The 23,030-nt window shown below is 34.5% G+C and overlaps 1 protein-coding gene across 2 annotated transcripts in view; it reads left to right on the forward strand.

The window, feature by feature from the left end:
- Window positions 1-19,708: 19,708 nt before the first annotated feature.
- Window positions 19,709-23,030, forward strand: part of LOC134722540 (uncharacterized) — a 32,676-nt gene continuing 29,354 nt past the window's right edge. Inside the window, exon 1 of one of the 2 annotated variants that reach the window (XM_063586180.1) lies at window positions 19,709-19,899. Coding sequence is in view for 1 of the 2 variants with exons in the window: in XM_063586172.1 (XP_063442242.1) it covers window positions 20,303-20,335 (33 nt within the window). In the remaining variant the exon portion in view is untranslated. Of the gene's footprint in view, window positions 19,900-20,203; window positions 20,336-23,030 lie in introns of those variants that run through there. The other variant, XM_063586172.1, reaches the window with a different exon arrangement.

Below are 23,030 nucleotides of genomic sequence, written 5' to 3' on the forward strand. Positions count from 1 at the left end.
TTAAATTATTACTTTTTGGAAACAGATTATTTTCATATGATATAATTATTGTGATGCTTTGCTTTTGTGCCAATTGGCATTTCATATACACCAAAACGCCTGCACTGCAGCCATCCTGCAAGACCACACGACCACCCGGGCTTGCTACTGAGATATCGTGACACCAAATCGCCTGCACTTCAGCCGTCCCGCTAGACCGCACGACCACCTGGGTTTGGTACTGAGATATCGTGACACCAAATCGCATGCACTGCAGCCGTGCAGCTTCAGGGGGTCGTGTGGTCTAGCGGAACGGCTGCAGTGCAGGCGATTTGGTGTCACGATATCTCAGTACCAAACCCAGGTGGTCGTGCGGTTTCTCAGCAGCATGGGTTCAAATCCCGGCGAGGGAAGAACAAAAAGTTTGCGAAAGCAAATTTACAGATCTAACATTGTTGGGTTGATGTTTAGACGTGTTGTATATACATAATGTACACAGCCATGTATCACCATCATTGATGGTTGATGGTGATCCGATGGATAAATCTGTTGTAGAGTTGTCACTGACTCAGACGTACTTATATGATATATGTATATATATTTGTGGCATAACATCGTGGCCACAAGTTTTTTTTTTTTTCTGTTTAGTATTAAATTTATATTAAGATTCATTTTGTTAAATCTTGTGATCAATTTTATTTGGCAATCACCAATGGCAGTCAGCAGTGTTAAAGATCATCAGTTGTTCGACCTGTTAGTCAAATGCGTTTTGTTTAAATATACTTTTCACTCTTTTGGTCTTTTGGAAAATGTTGTTTTTGCTGGTTTTTTACCCTTCTTCAACAAAATTTGTTTTACATGCACACGTATAATTATTGCGGTTTTTATCCAATGCAATCATAGGTTTGAACGTAGTTTTCAGTTAAGACTCGTTTATAAATATACTGATATTCATACAAGAAATGCACTGCATTTTCTAGATCCCTGTCTATGATTTGAATAAGTTACAACCACGTGTGTTTACAAGCAACTATGATCTCAAAAGTTTAAATATTCTTAAATTGGTATTTTTTTCATGGCATTTTTCTTCTTTAAATTAGACATGATTATGTCTTATTACAACAACTTTAACTCACATCTTCAAATTACGAATTATTATAATTTTTAGAAATGTAACGTTGTAGATTTACAAATCCCATGTACCAATAAACTTCTGTGAATTGAATTTTTATGTAATTTTTAAGAAGGAAGACTGAATAAAGAAGACCTTTTTGTTCAATAAACTGAATGTGACTTTTTCCCTTTGTAATACTGGTTATTTCAAGCATTTCTGTCAAGTTTTGTCATAATCAGTTCAATAGTTTGAGAAAAATCTATTATAATGAAAGACGACATCTACAGCGATTCGAGCAAAATTTATTCCGACAAATCCAGACCAAGCCGCATCATGTTAGAATAGAGTGTGGACCAATAAATGATCAAATATCTATCTTATCTGCCTACAAACAGTTGAAAATGATACACAAGATGATTTTAGGAAGATAAAATACCACTAATAAACCTCTTTGTCCTCTTTATAAGGTCTCTTGAGGTCAATTTATACCTCACATTTCCTCAAAATTTCAACTTTTCAGGCCAATAAATAAAAATAATGGGGTAACTTTCACTCATTTATGGTAGAAATGTTATAAGAAATGAGTAATTGAAGCATTTTAGCAGAATGAACAATCCATATAAAAGTTTAATGTCTCAAAGGAGGTTTCAATAAGTCCTTACATAAAAATTTAATTTACGCTGCGTTCCAAAGAGCGACATAAAAGGCTTCTCTTTTAGTGAATAACTTGTCGTTACAACATTAAAAATAATTTCATCTACTTATAACTATATATTTTTTAAGTATTACCCAGGAAAATCTTATATCATAGCAAAGTATAAGAAATAAGGAGAAAAAGTCCACCCCCCTCAAGAAAAATAAATATATGCACTAAGTATGGCTTTTTCTGTCAACTGAATATTCATGGTACAGTCCTATTTCAAGACAATTTTCTCATAAAATGTGTTTTGGAGGATCAATCCACTCAGAATATTTCATTTTTTGTATTATTTCACTTAAATAGCAAGAAATTTTAACACATGAGATTACTCACAAGGCCATAGGTGCATGTACACCTTCCCATATTAGGTGTAAAACCACCATTGATTTTCCCCTATTAGTCTTTGTTAAATTTGCACTTTTAAAAAAATTGTGCAGAATTTATCTTTGTTTCAAATAAAGAAATACTTGGCATGAGTAAAGTTTTATCCTGTCCAGTTCTATAGAAAAAGTTTCACATAACATTTTATTGCATATAAGAAAATAACCATCATTGGAAGTTAACCAATCAAATTTCTCCCCTTATTCTATCTGTGTACAAGGTTTAGTCACCATGTAACCTCAAGATTACAAAATTTTCTATAGAAATCACAAATAAAAAATAATGGTGTTTTGAAAAAACCAAGACATATGTTTATGACACAGAAATATTTACTGCAATAAAATGTAGAATTATTTACCTTCAACGGTCAAATTCAAGGGAATATTTTTTAAGACCTACTTTCGTATGCAACCGGATGTGACGTACCATGATTTGGTGGTATTACACCTGAAGACATGTTATCATATTAAATGCAATAACTGTTCATGTGCTAATCCAGGAGGTTTTGGTTTTTTTTAAAGGGGGAGAGGCCGTCAACAAGGCAACGTTAGTGGCTCACAAAAAGTATATGTTTAATTATGAATGTATCGCTTTAACAGTGGTTGATTGGAAATGGGCTTGTCTCCTCAAAATCTGCACAAACCTCTATGTTGTTTGATGTTATAAACGTGTTGTAAATAGACAGGTTTTATATTAATACAAGGAACTACTAAAAAGAGTTGTCTTTCTTTGTTTGCATATATAAACTAAAAATGTTTTTTTTATTTCTTCCTTGTTAAAAATCTATTTAACTCAACTAAAGGCCTGAATAATCATTAATGTACCAAAAAATGAACATAAGGCAAATATGTAACATATAAAAACGAAAACCACTGAATAGTTGATTTCGGACTTTGGACAGGCACATACACATATTGTGGACAGAAATTGAGATTGTAAAGGTATCTTGCGGAAAGTTGTAAATTGTCAATCAAACCACATCAAAATACTTGTATATAAACATGATAAATGATAAATTTCAATCAATAGATTTCGTAGAGATGTTTTCATGCCATGATGGATGCTAATAAACTGAACTAAGTCTATGTGAAAAAGAAAAACATGACACGATGTAGAAAAAAATTATATGTATCGAATGAGATGTTCCAATTGTAAACAGGAAATAATTTAAAGAAAGCCATATTGTGGTTGAAAGATGTCTTACCCTCAATGCCTCAATAATGTGTAAATGAGGAAATTGGTGTCTCTTTTGTAGGCAATTTCCACAAACTGCTTCCCATGGACATCAGTCAATACACCGGTATAACTGACTGCTTTCTTCACAATTCAAGACAATTACAATAATTTAAACATTCAGTAGACAGAAAACATTCGTACAGCTGGTTGCTAATATTTTTCCAGTCCTCTAGGCTGCCATCCTTCTTTTTTTCATATTGACTCTTACCTTAAACAGTTCTTCTTGCAATGGCAATGCTGTCTGTGCCCGACTTGTTTAGAGTACAAGGAGTGACAATGTTTCAACTGCGTGCTTGTCAGTTTTAATGCGAAAAGGATCTGAAAGCAAACCTCTTCTTCTACCTCTACTCGTGTTCTGTGCAACTGATTTATACATGTTTTCTTTTCTTTATAAAATCCATGCTAGTACCATTCAACACGCAATTTTCTTGGAATTAAAACAACCCTTGTCATGATTTTTGCTGTCCCCGAATTTAACATACTTTTGTTAGTTCTACCAGCACTTAACATCTATACTGTTGGTTCCGTTTTACCATATGGATACGGGTGTGTCAGGAAACAAAGAGAAGTTTGTTTTTTTCTGACGGGACAGTGTACCTCCTGACTGCTTCCTGGGTAGCCGACCCAACACTGGCAATGCTTCAGGAAGCAGGAGTGCAGACGTTGCCAGAAAAAGTAGAAGTCGGCGACAAGGAGGTGAATACCCCTCCATTCTATAATGCCTGGTTCATTGGTGAAAAGTGTGTAGACACATCAGATCTATTCTTATTCCAGTCTCCAACTACAGATACTAAGCCAAATACGTGTGTTCTTGATGAAGCAATCATAGATTTGACAATGTCAGATGAGGAAGATTCCGGATCAGATACGTCCTCCGAAACAGCTACAGCAGCAGAATCAGATGAATCCCATGTAGAAACCGTTAGGGTAGTGATAGAATATGAAGACTTCAGACATTTGAATTTTAAATTGTAAATAATAGATATGTTGTATATCAGGGTATAAAATTGAGTGATGGTGTGTATGATAGGAGTGTGAGTTCTGTGAACGTAAATTTGGAGTGCTATGAGATTTAGAGTCTGTTCAAAGACGGGGGCAATGTAACGTCTTTTAAGTTTCACTGTTCCCTTCTATGTAATCACGTTTGTAATGTATAGAGTTTATTATATTATGTATAAATTGTTCATGTTGATGATGTATTTTTATTATTCCAAATGTGGTTTAAAAATGGCAAATGACGTCATGCTACATTTTTAATTATAGATATTATATTGTTCTGGTTTCAGAATATTTAAATTATTAAGAACAAAAGCTAATATACAGTTAGAAAGTGTATTTATTATGGTTTTAAAATGCTGATATTGTATGTGAAGGGGATAACCTGGACAAGTATTTGTTACGTACACAACGTTGATTGACGTTAATCGGCTGTTTTTCTGACAACTGTTGTTTTAGTCAAATAACCTTATTTGGTTTACATACGTTTTTGGTATAAAACATGATTACTAAATCATTTTCTAAAACACATGTGATTAACATTGGGCATTAAAGTTCAATTGTTGTATTTATTAAGGAAAACGTCATTATAAAATTGTATGTTAAGCCTTGAGTCGTCGTTTTACTACATTTTGTATAATTTTTCCTATTTAATATCTACTGGATGGTTGTAATTAACGATGTTTGAATGAGGCATTTTTATTTGGTCCATTGCTCCGAGGCAAAGATATCGTAACATTTTATATTCATGTTGGCCAAAAGCTCAAACGTAACGTCGTCCACCTTTGTTTACTTGCCGTAAACCGTATCAGTGTTGTTAATGATAATTATGACGTCATAAGCAAGTACGTTGCTACTTAGTTTAAATAGAGGACACATAAAGACACGCGTCAAGGTATTCATATAATAGTTGTTGGAAAACTGGTCGTTATCGTGATATACGAACTGCCCACGGGACAGTGGTATTGACCAAGATAGTGATGGTAATGACTGAGCCGAAGGCGAGGTCATTATCGCTGTCTCAGTCAATACCACTGTCCTACGAGCAGTTCATGTATCACGATAATGACCAACTTTTCAAGAACTATTATGTTTATTTCATTGAGAAACCATGTTTTAGAAATTTCTCATAAATTTAAAATGCCTACAGCGAACTCGAGTAGTTGTACGATTTCTATGGCAAAGATTGAAGAACAGTCGTAGTAATACTGCCATTCGTTTTAGCGCAATTTTTCAGTATATAAATTCTTAATCAAGTTATCTTTAATTTTATAACCAACGAAAACATATAATAAACATTTAAACAACTAAAATGTAATATTATTATTAAAAACAGGAATATGTTTTATAAATGGTACATCTTTCTAAACCAATAAAAACCACGCCCCAACGATCATTATCATGTAAATGTTCGTTAACGACCGGTTTTCTGGTCCATATTTTCTGTTTATAATGACCGATGAAATTTATTACCGAAAAATAATGAACGCCATGTGACCCCTTTTAATCCAATAAGAGAATCTTATTCTCAACCGATATGAAATAATATTTATTAGTAGTGACTCAGTCAATATGTTTAAAGCAGTCACGAATTATTCTTTTGAAATAAATATTAACAATATTTGTTTACCGAAATAAGCGACTCAGAATTTTTATAAGTTACATTAAATCCATATTTGTGAGACGCACTTCTAAAGATCAAAACAATGCGTGTGGACATGCATTAATGTTATTTCGAACAAACGAATCAGTCGATATGCAAACAAAGTCGTATTTTATGATGGTCTCAACAATGAGCATAAACACATCCAGTAGATAAATTAATATCAAATTACATTCATCCGTATTGTACTAATATTTTATGAACCGGAATACTTGACCATAGTAATCATTACAGTATTATTTGCTTGCTTAAAATTGTTTATAACGTATTGTCTTTTGAATATTTGTTACATTAACTAAATGTTTACTGTTGAAATAAATAGTATATTTTCATACCGTTTAAACTTTCATCAATTTGAAGGATTTTAGAAATACACCTGGTACCTTGCTAGTGTCAATCGTCAGTCAAAAATAGTTGAGAAACTCACTACAGTCGTAACGTGGAAAAACGTTACAATACTTCTGTTGCCTTTAACTAGCTTTATATAGACAACTATCCTTTTTTTCTCAGCAAATAAATACCCACTGCCCTGTCGTATGTTTTTTTTCTCTCTCAGCAGCAACACACCCTCTGCCCTATCGTATGGTCTTAACCTATCTCAATTGATACGTTGTACTCGTGCACAATATACGGACTTCAAGAGTCATAACGCTCTCTACTAAAAAAAAGTTAAAAAGTTCTACATGATGGTCTAGATGGGTAATACTTTATTTCTTTATTCTTTAGTTTTAATTTAGATCATCTATTTTACCTGCTATTTTCTATTCTTATTGTCCAATGTAGCACCCAATTTGTCTCTACTCTTTACCTCGTTTGTCGGTATTTTCTCTTTTTTGACGCGTTATTTTAATATTTTTACTATTATACAATATAATGTAATCCCATCTTTTCAATTCAGTACTAGTATAATATCTAAGCGGGTTTGAATGGGTTTTACAGAACAAAGACAAAACTTATAAACGGGGGAATAAAGAATTAGGGACACATTCTAGACAATTATTAAACTTATATTGATATCTTTCGCCTTCGTTCCTCTTTTGAATTGAAAAACTAGTTTCGCACCAAGAAAAAAACTATGTTGTCAACATGCATAATGTGAAATCGGGTAACTTAATATTAACAAAAAAGGAGACTACAATGACTAGTCAACAATGAAATCTCGCGAGAAAAAAAAAACCCAAGAGTTATTGATTCGAACGAAGAACAAAGGCATATAAATATTTACCTCGCATCAAATAATTTTGTTCTTGTTGGATATCACACTCTTCTATACCTTTGTCTATCATGGACGAAAGATTCGATTTTTCTTTATTAAAATGGTTTATATTGGTACCCACGACAATGTGTTTATCGCACGACTGTGGTAAGACACTCACAACAGCCAACAGACAGAGATACGACAAAAAATCGTAGAGCAAAAAAGGTGCATGTCCTATTTTCGTCCCATGACACACGACAGCGCCACTATACTCAAATTATCGTGCGACTGTACAACAATGATCACGATTTGACAAATTTTCACGTCGTGGCGCTGCATTGATGTGTCGTGGGTTCGTTGTGACCAGGGCTAAAAGAGGGGGAAAACACTTCCCTCTTAGCTCAGCTGTTCCGATTGCTGATGTGATTCTATTAAAAAAACAAAAACAAATATGGGGTATGATTGCCAATAAGACAATTATCCACAATAGACCAAAATGACACAGACATTAACAACTATAGGTCACCGTACGGCCTTCAACAATGAGCAAAGCCTATACCGCATAGTCAGCTATAAAAGTCCCCGATAAGACAATGTAAAAACAATTCAAACGAGAAAACTAACGGCCTTATTTATGTAAAAAAAATGAAAGAAAAAAACAAATATGTAACACATAAACAAACGACAACCACTGAATAGACAACTTTCCGAGCTCGTTGCATATCCGTCAAAAACTCTGGATTAGGCTAACGTCATTTGTGCGTTTAGGGGCGTCGTCACTTCCATTCCAATGTTGAACGAGTGGTTGGAAAACTTCAATTCTATATTGTACGAATTATTCGGCAAATTGAATTTTCAAAATTGACAATCAGCACTGCTGTCATTAGGGAATTGTTATTAAGTACCTACAGAACAACCATTATTTCTAGTTTATCCTGCACAATGACGATCACTAAAACGCTTGATGAACGTAAAAAGTGCAGGGATACAGGCGACCCCCTCGATCTGTTAAATGACGTCATAAAGGCGAGCATAATTGACAATTGTTTGCCGGTGACAGATGAACTCGAAAGTGGTCTATTACTGTTTATGTGTTCTGTCAAATTGTTCCTTTTAATATTGTTATACGATGATGACTGATGTACCTATATTTTGACTATTTTAATGTGTCTGTATATTTAACGCATTAATGTAAAAATAACTGAATTTGATGAGACTAATTAAAGTGAGAGGGTTAGCGCTATAGAACTAGGTTTAATCCTTCAAATGCCTGTACAAAGTCAGGAATATGACAGTTCTTGTCCATTTGTTTTTGATGCGTTTTGTTATTTGATTTTGCCATGTGATTATGAACTTTCCGAATTGATTTACCTTTATGAACTTTCCGAATTGATTTACCTCTAAGTTCAGTATTTGGTGTGATTTTACTTTTTACAGGCTCCTGGCTTGGGACAGGCACATACATGAACAGTGTGGCGAGGTTAAACATGTTAGCGGGATTCCAACCCTCACCCTAACCTGGGACAGTGGTACAACAGTACAATATAAGAACAAACTATAAAAATCAGTTAAAAAAGGCTTAACTAATCAGATGGACAAACCTACAAGTGGACGTGGCCGGGTACTTATACATCCCGACACAAATAGACACAATAAACAGACCTGAGAGTACTCGCAGTTATATGACAGCTAGTTCAAAGCTACTAACAACTTATAAAAAAATCATGCATCTAAGACTATACAATCAATCCGTACACATCCAATGGATTTAGTGTAAAGACGTCATAAACAGCCAGAGAAAAACATGACCTTGCGCAATGCAAAGTTACAGGTTCTGCATATTTTTCCTTAATTTATCATCCCCAAATACCTTATTGGCCTTCCCTCTTTTATCAGAAGATTTAGGTCTAGTTTCTAAGTATAACGGAACCTTCATTTGAGCTCTGCTCAGTGTGTCTGCTACAAGTTTAAAGATGAGATTCAGGTCGTCCCTACCCGCCAAAGTGTTCTATTTGTCATCTCACGTGAGAATTGTCACTACTCTCACCAATTTGAATCACAAAATGAAAATTAAACATTATCTTTATACAGGGTCTTTTTATTCTAAACTGTATAATACTGTTGACAACGCCAAAAACGTTCGCCATCGGGTGAGATTACTTCTACCCAATTTATCTAACCACAAGACCCATTAACTGACCAAAATTATTTAATAAAAAAAACAAACGCTCGAAATAACTTCTTATTGTCAATTTCTAGATGTAAGTCAAGATATGGGACAGACTTAACTCAATAACTGTATCTGTTTATCCCTTGTTTTTAGTTCGAAGGGATAGATGCGTTTAACAAAGTCACCCAGTTTGAGGGGGGATAGGACCTTTATCGAGACTCCGGGATCGGGTGTGTTAAGCTCGGGATTTCATTTTGGGAACCGAGAATTTCTTTATTTCCAATTTCGGGACCTCGGGATTTCGTGTTTTTAAGCCCTGGATTTCTGGATCAGGACCCCTCAAGTTTTGAAATTATAATATTCTTTCTTTAGTTAAAAGGGGATTAAAAAGGAACATATTATGGTAATGATAAATAAACTGTATCGTTACACTAGAGGTCATTTTGAACGAAAATCGAAACATATACCGAATATTTACGAATTTTACCAAACTTATTAAGTGTAAAATTACTACATGAGGTTAGTCATAAAGAAATTCAATTATTTGTTTTTCTATCTTAGGTCTACTGAACACTGCATAGATTGTATAGTCTTGCTACTGCGTATTATATGTGACGGAGCATTCATTTCAACAGACTTAAAATTCTTTGTTTAAAACAAATGTTTCGAGAAGACAGATTGTTTACAGATACAATTGCATGCAAATAACCCTTTTCAATTATGCAATACGCGGTAATCTGATAATTTGACAATTACCCGTGTTCAAGATTGTACTATATTGTACACGTGCAATGCATCATGTAAAAACTAAAAAAACATTTATATTTAGATCACCTCGTTATATACTACACGTATAGAAGTTATATTTAATACAATTAATTGTTATAAATCCTATCAGTATCGAACCAATGACTACTGGGCTGACGATACCCCCATAAATATATCCTTATGTGTAGTATCGACTGCACCTGTTGAACACCTACATCCGATTCTAAAATCATGATTGAAAATCCAGACTAATAACCAAGCAGTCAACAGTCTAATTGTACCGATTCCCAAAATGAGGTCTAATCAGATTCATTAAATTATAATCCTGGTACCTTTGATAACTATTATAAGCATCCATCATGGCATGAATACATCTCTATGAAATCTTGATATGGCAAATTGAATGATTAATTATATGTACCTATCACACATATCCTCATTTCCGACAATCGCTAAAATTTACGCCTTTCATCTTTGTCAATTTTGGTGTGAGGGGTGTATAAATACACATCCACGTTCGATAGCTTACACGTTGAATAGCAGATTCTTTGTAAAAGAATGGCATGTTCTCGGTTTTTAAATGGCAAAATTCACGGCATTTCTGCCTCTATCCAATTTACAATTATTGTTATTGGCAGTACACACTAGCGTCGTTCACTCATTTAAAAAGTTTTAAATTTGGAAATTTCCGAAATCATAACCCACGTAGATATTGTAGAAAGAATTATAGTTGTAAATTTGTCATGGAAGGCTATTTTAAAATGAATGTTTCAGCGATGAACATATGTAAGTGTTTAGATTTAGGTATATTTTGGTCTCAAGGGCCTAACTGAAATAAATGCTTCAGTGAATGTTGGGTATTTGTATGTACTTGAACGGGTTCGGTACTTATACTTCCTCGGATTTCAAATGTTCGGCTTTGAGCGTTTTTGATGAAGGTAAATCCAGAATAGCGCTTCGGACGCATTAAAATTATTAAAAGTGTTGTTTTTAATTTTTCATATGTCTAGCATTGAAATCGTCATGATAGTTATCAAAAGTACCAGGATTACAATTTTATACGCCAGACGCGCGTTTCGTCTACATAAGACTCATCAGTGACGCTCATATCAAAATAGTTAAAAAGCCAAATAAATACAAAGTTGAAGAGCATTGAGGACCCAAAAATTCCTAAAAGTTGTGCCAAATACGGCTAAGGTAATCTACTCCTGGGCGTAAGAAAATCCTTAGTTTTTCGAAAAATTAAAAGTTTTGTAAACTGAAAATTTATAGAAATGATTATATAATTGATATTCATGACAACACCGAAGTGCTGACTACTGGGCTGGTGATACCCTCGGGGACGAAACGTCCACCAGCAGTGGCATCGAACCAGTGGTATAATAATTATCAAAGATACAAGGATTATAATTTAATACGCCAGACGCGCGTTTCGTCTACATAAGACTCATCAGTGACACTCAGATCAAAACAGTTAAAATGCCAAACAAATACAAAGTTGAAGAGCATTGAGGACCCGAAAAATCCTAAAAGTTGTGCCAAATACGGCTTTGGTAATCTACACCTGGGCGTAAGAAAATCCTTAGTTTTTCGAAAAATTAAAAGTTTTGTAAACAGACAATTTATAGAAATTACCATATAATTGATATTCATGACAACACCGAAGTGCTGACTACTGGGCTGGTGATACCCTCGGGGACGAAACGTCCACCAGCAGTGGCATCGACCCAGTGGTGTAAATAGTCATCAAAGGTACCAGGATTATAATTTAATACGCCAGACGCGCGTTTCGTCTACATGAGACTCATCAGTGACGCTCAGATCAAAACAGTTAAAATGCCAAACAAATACAAAGTTGAAGAGCATTGAGGACCCAAAAATTCCTAAAAGTTGTGCCAAATACGGCTAAGGTAATCTACTCCTGGGCGTAAGAAAATCCTTAGTTTTTCGAAAAATTAAAAGTTTTGTAAACAGAAAATTTATAGAAATGACCATATAATTGATATTCATGACAACACCGAAGTGCTGACTACTGGGCTGGTGATACCCTTATAAACTTAACTAAGTCTATGTGAAAAAGAGACACATGACCAGATGTAGAGAAAATTTATATGTACCGAATGAGATATTCCAATTGTAAACAGGAAATAATTTAAAGAAAGCCATATTGTGGTTGATAGATGTCTTGCCCTCCATGCCTCCAAAATGTGTAAATGAGGAAATTGGTGTCTCTTTTGTAGGCAATTTCCACAAACTGCTTCCCATGGACAAGTCAATACACCGGTATTACTGACTGCTTTCTTCACAATCAAGACAACTACAATAATTTAAACATTCAGTAGACAGAAAACATTCGTACAGCTGGTTCCTAATACTTTTCCAATCCTGTAGTCTGCCATCCTTCTTATTTTCATATTGATTCTTTCCTTAAACAGAAATAAAGAATTTTGCTTGCTTTACCCTTGTCTAAAAATTATTTCATTACCTACAGTTTCATCAATATGATCAATCTCAATGTCATAATTCAGTTCTTCTTTCAATGACAATGCTGTCTGTGTCCGACTTGTTGGTGGTACAAAGGGTGACAATATTTCAACTGCGTGCTTGTCAGGTTTAATGCGAAAAGGATCTGAAAGCAAACCTCTTCTTCTACCTCTACTCGTGTATTGTGTAACTGATTTAGAAAATTCTTCTCTTTATGGAAACCATGCTGGTACTATTCAACGCGCTATTTTCTTTGAATTAAAACAACCCTTGTCAAGATTTTTGCTGTCCCCGAAATTTAACATACTGTTGTTAGTTCTACCAGCACTTAACATCTATACTGTTGTTAGAGTTACTAGTGGACTAATTTTATTAATAGATTTCCACTAATAGTGGCTGATATTGAAGGATCGGTTGGTAAGACAGATCCTTCTTGATTCCATTTACTCCATTGCTGATAATGTTGACATAAATATTTAATTATTACTTTTTGGAAACAGATTATTTTCATATGATATGAATATTGTGAGGCTTTGCTATTGCGCCAGCCAATTGGCATTTCTTTTGCACCTAAAAAAATCTTCCATTTACCTGTAAAATGGCGTAAATAAAGTTTTTTTATATTAATTTTTATTGCGCAAATGAAATATAGCATTGTGGCGCAAAGGAAAGATTGTAATTTTCAAAAATTTGCGCAAATGCAATGCGCCCAAATATTGATATTTTTAAATCTGTTCAGAAATATATCAGTGACACTCAATGTTTTGAAACCTTTTTTTTTTTTGTTTCATTTAGTTTTACTTTTAATTTGTTTCTCCTCCACTTCAACATTAATTCATTTAATCTACTAAGAAGGCTAAGTGTCTCTTTCAAGTTATATATATATATATATATATACAACTCGTCTAAACATCAACCCAACAATGTTAGATCTGTAAATTTGCTTTCGCAAATTTTTGGTTCTTCCCTCGCCGGGATTCGAACCCATGCTACTGTGATATCGTGACACCAAATCGCCTGCACTGCAGCCGTCCCGCTAGACCACACGACCACCTGGGCTCTCATAAAAGAGCTTTCGGTGGCCATATGTTACCTTTCCACGTCAGTTTTAATCTAGCGGCGTACTACAGTACATGATATATAAGGCATGAAGATGTTATTGTTACAGATCAGCTAAATTATCTATAGTAAAGGATCCTACAAATTAATGTAAGATACAGTCACAGAAAATAATTATATGCATAAGTACGTCTGAGTCAGTGACAACCCTACAACAGATGTATCCATCGGATCGCCATCAATGATGGTGATACATGGCTGTGTACATAATGTATATACAACTCGTCTAAACATCAACCCAACAATGTTAGATCTGTAAATTTGCTTTCGCAAATTTTTGGTTCTTCCCTCGCCGGGATTCGAACCCATGCTACTGTGATATCGTGACACCAAATCGCCTGCACTGCAGCCGTCCCGCTAGACCACACGACCACCTGGGCTCTCATAAAAGAGCTTTCGGTGGCCATATGTTACCTTTCCACGTCAGTTTTAATCTAGCGGCGTACTACAGTACATGATATATAAGGCATGAAGATGTTATTGTTACAGATCAGCTAAATTATCTATAGTAAAGGATCCTACAAATTAATGTAAGATACAGTCACAGAAAATAATTATATGCATAAGTACGTCTGAGTCAGTGACAACCCTACAACAGATGTATCCATCGGATCGCCATCAATGATGGTGATACATGGCTGTGTACATAATGTATATACAACTCGTCTAAACATCAACCCAACAATGTTAGATCTGTAAATTTGCTTTCGCAAATTTTTGGTTCTTCCCTCGCCGGGATTCGAACCCATGCTACTGTGATATCGTGACACCAAATCGCCTGCACTGCAGCCGTCCCGCTAGACCACACGACCACCTGGGCTCTCATAAAAGAGCTTTCGGTGGCCATATGTTACCTTTCCACGTCAGTTTTAATCTAGCGGCGTACTACAGTACATGATATATAAGGCATGAAGATGTTATTGTTACAGATCAGCTAAATTATCTATAGTAAAGGATCCTACAAATTAATGTAAGATACAGTCACAGAAAATAATTATATGCATAAGTACGTCTGAGTCAGTGACAACCCTACAACAGATGTATCCATCGGATCGCCATCAATGATGGTGATACATGGCTGTGTACATAATGTATATACAACTCGTCTGGTTGTCACTGACTCAGACGTACTTATGCATATAATTATTTTCTGTGACTGTATCTTACATTAATTTGTAGGATCCTTTACTATAGATAATTTAGCTGATCTGTAACAATAACATCTTCATGCCTTATATATCATGTACTGTAGTACGCCGCTAGATTAAAACTGACGTGGAAAGGTAACATATGGCCACCGAAAGCTCTTTTATGAGAGCCCAGGTGGTCGTGTGGTCTAGCGGGACGGCTGCAGTGCAGGCGATTTGGTGTCACGATATCACAGTAGCATGGGTTCGAATCCCGGCGAGGGAAGAACCAAAAATTTGCGAAAGCAAATTTACAGATCTAACATTGTTGGGTTGATGTTTAGACGAGTTGTATATACATTATGTACACAGCCATGTATCACCATCATTGATGGCGATCCGATGGATACATCTGTTGTAGGGTTGTCACTGACTCAGACGTACTTATGCATATAATTATTTTCTGTGACTGTATCTTACATTAATTTGTAGGATCCTTTACTATAGATAATTTAGCTGATCTGTAACAATAACATCTTCATGCCTTATATATCATGTACTGTAGTACGCCGCTAGATTAAAACTGACGTGGAAAGGTAACATATGGCCACCGAAAGCTCTTTTATGAGAGCCCAGGTGGTCGTGTGGTCTAGCGGGACGGCTGCAGTGCAGGCGATTTGGTGTCACGATATCACAGTAGCATGGGTTCGAATCCCGGCGAGGGAAGAACCAAAAATTTGCGAAAGCAAATTTACAGATCTAACATTGTTGGGTTGATGTTTAGACGAGTTGTATATACATTATGTACACAGCCATGTATCACCATCATTGATGGCGATCCGATGGATACATCTGTTGTAGGGTTGTCACTGACTCAGACGTACTTATGCATATAATTATTTTCTGTGACTGTATCTTACATTAATTTGTAGGATCCTTTACTATAGATAATTTAGCTGATCTGTAACAATAACATCTTCATGCCTTATATATCATGTACTGTAGTACGCCGCTAGATTAAAACTGACGTGGAAAGGTAACATATGGCCACCGAAAGCTCTTTTATGAGAGCCCAGGTGGTCGTGTGGTCTAGCGGGACGGCTGCAGTGCAGGCGATTTGGTGTCACGATATCACAGTAGCATGGGTTCGAATCCCGGCGAGGGAAGAACCAAAAATTTGCGAAAGCAAATTTACAGATCTAACATTGTTGGGTTGATGTTTAGACGAGTTGTATATACATTATGTACACAGCCATGTATCACCATCATTGATGGCGATCCGATGGATACATCTGTTGTAGGGTTGTCACTGACTCAGACGTACTTATGCATATAATTATTTTCTGTGACTGTATCTTACATTAATTTGTAGGATCCTTTACTATAGATAATTTAGCTGATCTGTAACAATAACATCTTCATGCCTTATATATCATGTACTGTAGTACGCCGCTAGATTAAAACTGACGTGGAAAGGTAACATATGGCCACCGAAAGCTCTTTTATGAGAGCCCAGGTGGTCGTGTGGTCTAGCGGGACGGCTGCAGTGCAGGCGATTTGGTGTCACGATATCACAGTAGCATGGGTTCGAATCCCGGCGAGGGAAGAACCAAAAATTTGCGAAAGCAAATTTACAGATCTAACATTGTTGGGTTGATGTTTAGACGAGTTGTATATACATTATGTACACAGCCATGTATCACCATCATTGATGGCGATCCGATGGATACATCTGTTGTAGGGTTGTCACTGACTCAGACGTACTTATGCATATAATTATTTTCTGTGACTGTATCTTACATTAATTTGTAGGATCCTTTACTATAGATAATTTAGCTGATCTGTAACAATAACATCTTCATGCCTTATATATCATGTACTGTAGTACGCCGCTAGATTAAAACTGACGTGGAAAGGTAACATATGGCCACCGAAAGCTCTTTTATGAGAGCCCAGGTGGTCGTGTGGTCTAGCGGGACGGCTGCAGTGCAGGCGATTTGGTGTCACGATATCACAGTAGCATGGGTTCGAATCCCGGCGAGGGAAGAACCAAAAATTTGCGAAAGCAAATTTACAGATCTAACATTGTTGGGTTGATGTTTAGACGAGTTGTATATATATATATATATATAAGTACGTCTGAGTCGGGGAAGAATAACAAATTTTGCAAAAGCAAATTTACAGATCTAAATAAAGGCAACAGTATTATACCGCTGTTCAAAACTCATAAATCCATGGACAAAAACAAAATCGGGGTAACAAACTAAAACCGAGGGAAACGCATTAAATATAAGAGGAGAACAACAACATAACACTAAAATGTAACGCACACAGAAACGGACCGAGCATCAGACAAAATCCCACGAGAATAACAAATATAACATCAAAACCAAATACATGAATTTGGGATAGACAAGTACCGTGACACGTTTTATCGCAATGTAAATTTACACTCAAAAATAAGAGAAAACAACATTGTTGGGTTGATGTTTAGGCGAAAACTGTTCTATGGATAGAACTGACTAAATCAATTCTAGTTGTAGAAATCAACTCATCATAGAAACCAGGACTAAATTGTGTATATACGCCAGACGAGCTGATACAATCGTAGAACTGTCTAAACTTTTCTCGGGTAGAACTGTCAAACTGTTCTAGGATAGAACTGTCAAACTGTTCTAGGATAGAACTGTCAAACTGTTCTAGGATAGAACTGTCTTTAACAGTTCTAGGTTATAACTGTTTTAGCTAGAACTGTCTTAAATGTGTCATACAGTCCTAGTTAAAGGCAACAGTAGTATACCGCTATTCGAAATTCATAAATCAATTGAGAAAAAATCAAATCCGGGTTACACACTAAAACTGAGGGAAACGCATCAAATATAAGAGAACTACGGCACAATATTAAAATGTAACACACACAGAAACGAACTATAAAACTAGTATAACAATTGCCCTGTTCCTGACTTGGTACAGGACATTTTGAGAAAAAATGGTGGTTAAGAATTTGTTTTTTTGGCTAGCCAAACCTCCTGTTTGTATGGCAATGTTAAATATATTAACATTAAAATGACAACATTATATGACAGGACTACAATACAAATCAGTGGAAGAACATATAAGACAGCGAAACACATGAATAATAGCTAACAAAAGGTACCAGGTTTAAAATTTTAATACGCTGGACATTCGTTTTGTCCACACAAGACTAACCAGTGACGCTCAGATGAGAAAAATTCGAAAACCACACCAAGTACAAAGTTGTAGAGCACTGAGGACCAAAAGTTTCAATAAGTTGTGACCAATACGGCTAGGGTTTTCTGTATTGGATAAGAACAGTTAAAGCAGATTTGATGAAAGGTTAGAAGTGATCTCCACTTGTTTGTGAAATGCAATCTATAATGGTTCTTCTGATTTTCAAAAGTGGAATAAGTTTTATAGATAGATCTACTTATAATTTCTGTGTACATAAAAATGACATTGATTTCCTGGTTAATGAGGTATGTTCCTTTGTACTTTGTACTGTGGTTAGTTATTAATTTGAATAGGTTTAAGTAAGTTTTCTTGCCTTGGTTGTGGCTAGATCTATTATTGGTGAAGGGTCTGTAGGTGCTTAAATACTTGGTGTAGTACTATCTAATGTTGCTGTGTCTGTTTTTATTTGTGAAAGGTCATTGGGTTCATAAATGCTGGTTGTTGTGAGATCTAAAGTTGATGAGTTTTCTGTAGGTTCAGTATTAATAAAAAAAAAAAAGAGTCAGATGAGTTTAAAGACCGAAATATATTTAGCACTTAGCTCATCGGATGGTATAATACCATCCGGTGGTGGTGTTTCGTTCAAAAGTTGTCGTATGGTTGGCTTCGTGTGTGTCTCCACATCTAACAAGTATAAAAGTCTGGCATATGCTGGCACCCAAAATTTCAGTAAGCTCTAGCGCCCAAGAAAAATGTTCAAAATTAAACATTAGAATAAAATGCTTGTGAAAATAATATATGTTAATTTGTCATAATACGTTATTAGAACGCCAAAAGGAATAACAGAATAGAAAAAAAAGAATAAGCCTATATCAAATCTTGTTTAAATTGATTCAGTTGAATTAAAACAGATATATGTCCATAATTATTAGGGTCAATAAATCAAATGTTGTAATAGTTTAATTGTTCTCTTTTTTTTATAAGAATAAAAACGGATTATTGGGGTTAAAAGCAATACCAAAAGCATTATTTAGTTTACAATGTAAATTAAACGTATTGAACTTCATTGATAATGGCAAAATTAAATATGTATATGAAAAACATTAAAACAACACGTTTAATAACTGCGTGCGTCCGAATCGCTTTTCTGGATTTACCTTCATCAAAGCCAAACATTTGAAATCCTAAGATGTATAAGTACCGAAAATCGTTGAGGAGCTATATGTCAAAATTACCTAAAATAACTAGCCAAATCCATCTAAAGCCAACTTTGCCTAAGGGAGTTGAAACCTTACTTTCATAATAGTTTCGATATTTAGAAACGGAAAATTTTATATGTCGGCTTGTTTCTGAATCTTGGTTTTTTTATTCGTATATAGATAACGTTCTAATTTAATTATTTTTTCAAATAGATATTGTTCAAATTAAGCAGCCAACAATCAACAAAAGCCCTATATACAAACAATACAAAAAAATCATTCTGATATGGTACGTAATGAACCACTACTATGTGTCACCAAATAGTAATGTATTGGGTCAATCAGAAATACTTCTAATTCACTTACGATTGTGAAAGTATCAGTGTCTAGTTACAGTTCAATAACTCACTCTGTCTCGTAACTGTTCAATAAGAAGCAAAGTCATGTTATGAATTATTTAGTTTCAAGTTGTAAAGGATATGCTTCCTTCTATTCCATTTGAAATCGCATGAAAAAGACGGTATTTTCAGTATACATAGATGGCAGGAGTTATAAATTGAAAATTATACCATTGTAAGTACTCTGTTCTTTATTATTACTTTTAATTTAAGTCAATGCAAGGCTTGAACTTGAGCCTACATGTGGCGTTTATTTGTAATTATGTTAAACTTTTTTACAATTCATTCTTCTGTTGAAGTGGAAACTTGACTCGAATTATCATATTTTTTATCGAAAGATTTAAATAAAAATATGTGAAGTTTGAATGTGGTATTACATTTATAAGAATTCCGTATTCAAATTATAACAACACGTTGTTAAACCTTTCCTTCTTTAAATATTTAATTTTGTCATAACGTAGTAATGAAAATAAATGGAACTTTAAATGTATTAAAAGGCTTTTGACTAATGAGATAGTCTTATGTTCACTTGAAGAAAAAATTGCACAATAAACAGAAGCATCTTGTCTGTAAGCGCAATGGTAAGGTCAACAGAAGGAACGCTTTTAAGGGTAAGTTCCAATTGCATTGCTAAATATGAAATTGTGTTTAAAACATACATTCGTTTTTGAAAAAAAAATATATAGATGTGCTTTTGGTTTAAAAAAAAATATGATAATTTAGATTTTCTTTACTTGAATAGATTTGACGAAAATTGTTTGAAATTGTATTTTGAAAATACTTTTATAAAATTCTAGATTGCAAGTTCGTTACATAAACTTGTCCCTGTTTTTGGTGTCGGTCTTCGATGGGCGTAGTTGGTTGTTACTCTGTGGTTTGCTTGTTGTGTCGACTTTTATCTAAATTTGACTGTGCGTTTTTCTGTGATGTTCTTGTGTGTGTTTGTGTTGTATATATGTCTCGTAATGTTATAATTTTAGCGATATTTTATAACAGTGTCATTAAAGGGGAGGGGGGGGGGGTCAAACCATAAAACCAGGTTTAACCCACCATATTTTATTAAAATGTTCTGTACCAAGTCAGGAATATGGCAGTTGTTATCAAATAGATTTTTTGTATGTTGGTGTTTTTGTAGCACTTCCGTGGTCCTGTTGTTCCTTTGTTTTTCCTCTTATAGTTGATGCGTTTCCCTCGGCATTAGTTTGTTACCCGGGTTTGTTTTCTGTCAGTCGATTGATGACTTGAACACCGATTTACTACTGTGCCTTTATTTATATGAGAGTTGGGTAAAGATTCTATAACAAATATATTATATTCTCTATGGCGAAGGATAATTGATACAAGAATATTGAGTTTTAAAAATTTAAAACTTGCTATCAATGTGTAGAAACATTCCAGTACTAACTACATTATTTATGTGTATCTCACAGATTAGACGACTTCAAAGTCTTAACTTGCGTTAAATATTACATTTATCGAGATTCGCGCTGAAGAGAAGAAAAATAATCGAACAAACTTTTAATAATTTATTGGTATTTGGCTTTCCAAACGTCTTGTGCATGGTATTCTTAAAATCAAAAGTGTAGCAAATAAACTTAGTGTAGGTATATACCTTGCATGTGAACCAATATTGTTTTAGTGGGTTTTTCACATATAGTTCATTGTGATTTATTTTTTTCACATCCACGAAAACAAGTAGACCCCACATTAGTGTGTGTCGTATAACTTGGGTCTATCTTGCCCAGTAACGTATGCCTTGTCATTTTCTTTGTATATCGTCTCTCTGAAGGTTTATTTGATTGGTGCCGTTTCTTACATTTTCGGTAAACCGTGTTAACTTTATTCTTACAAGTGACTCGTCCTAAATATGCATGAAATATTTGTCACTGGATGTTAAGCAATCGAGCAATTTTATAATTGTATACTGGGATAACACATGGTTGCAAATTAAGATCTCATATTATAAAGAATATTTTTTCTCTTTGACTAATATTTTCCTATTTTGTTTGTTTCAATTAGGTCGAATGTGGACAAACAATGAAAATGGATTGTTTTATTATGTAAATCAGCTATTTTGTATACATAATTTAATCAAGATCATAGACATTGTCAATAAAATTCTTTAAATAAGTATAAATAATAAAATTGAAACAGAAAATCATTAAATTCAAATGTTGTTTTAAAAGGAGGGAATAGGAACTGTACATCTGAATTTCATAGGTCTATATTTATAAGGGTCTGGGTAAGGTTACTGAATAGGGAGTAGTGGGCCAAAAATTAAAGAATAGAAAGAAAAATGGAACTGTACATCTGAATTCCAAATTGCCATATGTCTTTTTTTCTGAGGGTATGGATGTGGTTACTGCATAGGGAGTAGTGGGCCAAAAATTAAAGAATAGAAAGAAAAAAAAACGTTGAAAAATAAAGGATCGAGAATAATAGGGGAGGGAAGATAAATTATAAAGAATACTAAAAAATAACGAATAGGGAAATGCAACCTCGAGATTTAAAGAATATTTAAATTGAGAAAACCTCATCCAGACACTTATTTACAAATAGTTTAAACTTTTTGTGAATCATTTGTTTGATAATCGGAATGGACGTAACTAATATGTTAAAGTTTAATAAACATCGGTTCGTTGTGAATACATTAAATGTACTTAGTAGTACTTAATCTGAAAATAAACACAAAGGAGTATCATCAACGTGTCAAAATTGACGTTTACATGTAGCTGACATGTTTGACCTTAATTGACCATTTTACACCAAGTTTAAAGATTCGTAAAATTAAATATGCTCAACAGCTTTTCAACCAATGGATGTTTGTCTGACATCAGCATAAATATAAATACTCCACGTCTTGTTAAATACTCGAAGTTGGAACGAATAATGGGGACAAAAGACATAATTTTTAAATTGAGTACTGATATAGGGGAAAAAACTGGCCTTTATATAATTTTGCTTCATCTTCCAATCAAAAAGCGGCATCCAAAGATTAAGTGCATGCAGATTTGAATATTAATATCAAGTATTTGGTGACTTTTAATCATATATTTTTATTAAAGCATTTAGCTCGCCTGTATTGGTGTGATCAGCGACAAAACAAAAGTAAGTTCAGGGGAAGGTGTTTCTAACTATCTGTCCCCATTCTAAAGTATCCAACCCCGGACCTCTCCTTTTTCCTTGCTACCCAATAGAGGAGATAGACTTTTGAATTACTTATCCGCCTAAATAACTACCAAATTGTACACTTTGCTTTTCACTTAAATATAATTAGAATATGAGTAATTCAGTAAAAAAAAAAAA

The sequence above is a fragment of the Mytilus trossulus genome, chromosome 1 (genome assembly GCF_036588685.1).
Source record: "Mytilus trossulus isolate FHL-02 chromosome 1, PNRI_Mtr1.1.1.hap1, whole genome shotgun sequence".
NCBI classification, from domain to species: Eukaryota; Metazoa; Mollusca; class Bivalvia; order Mytilida; family Mytilidae; genus Mytilus; species Mytilus trossulus.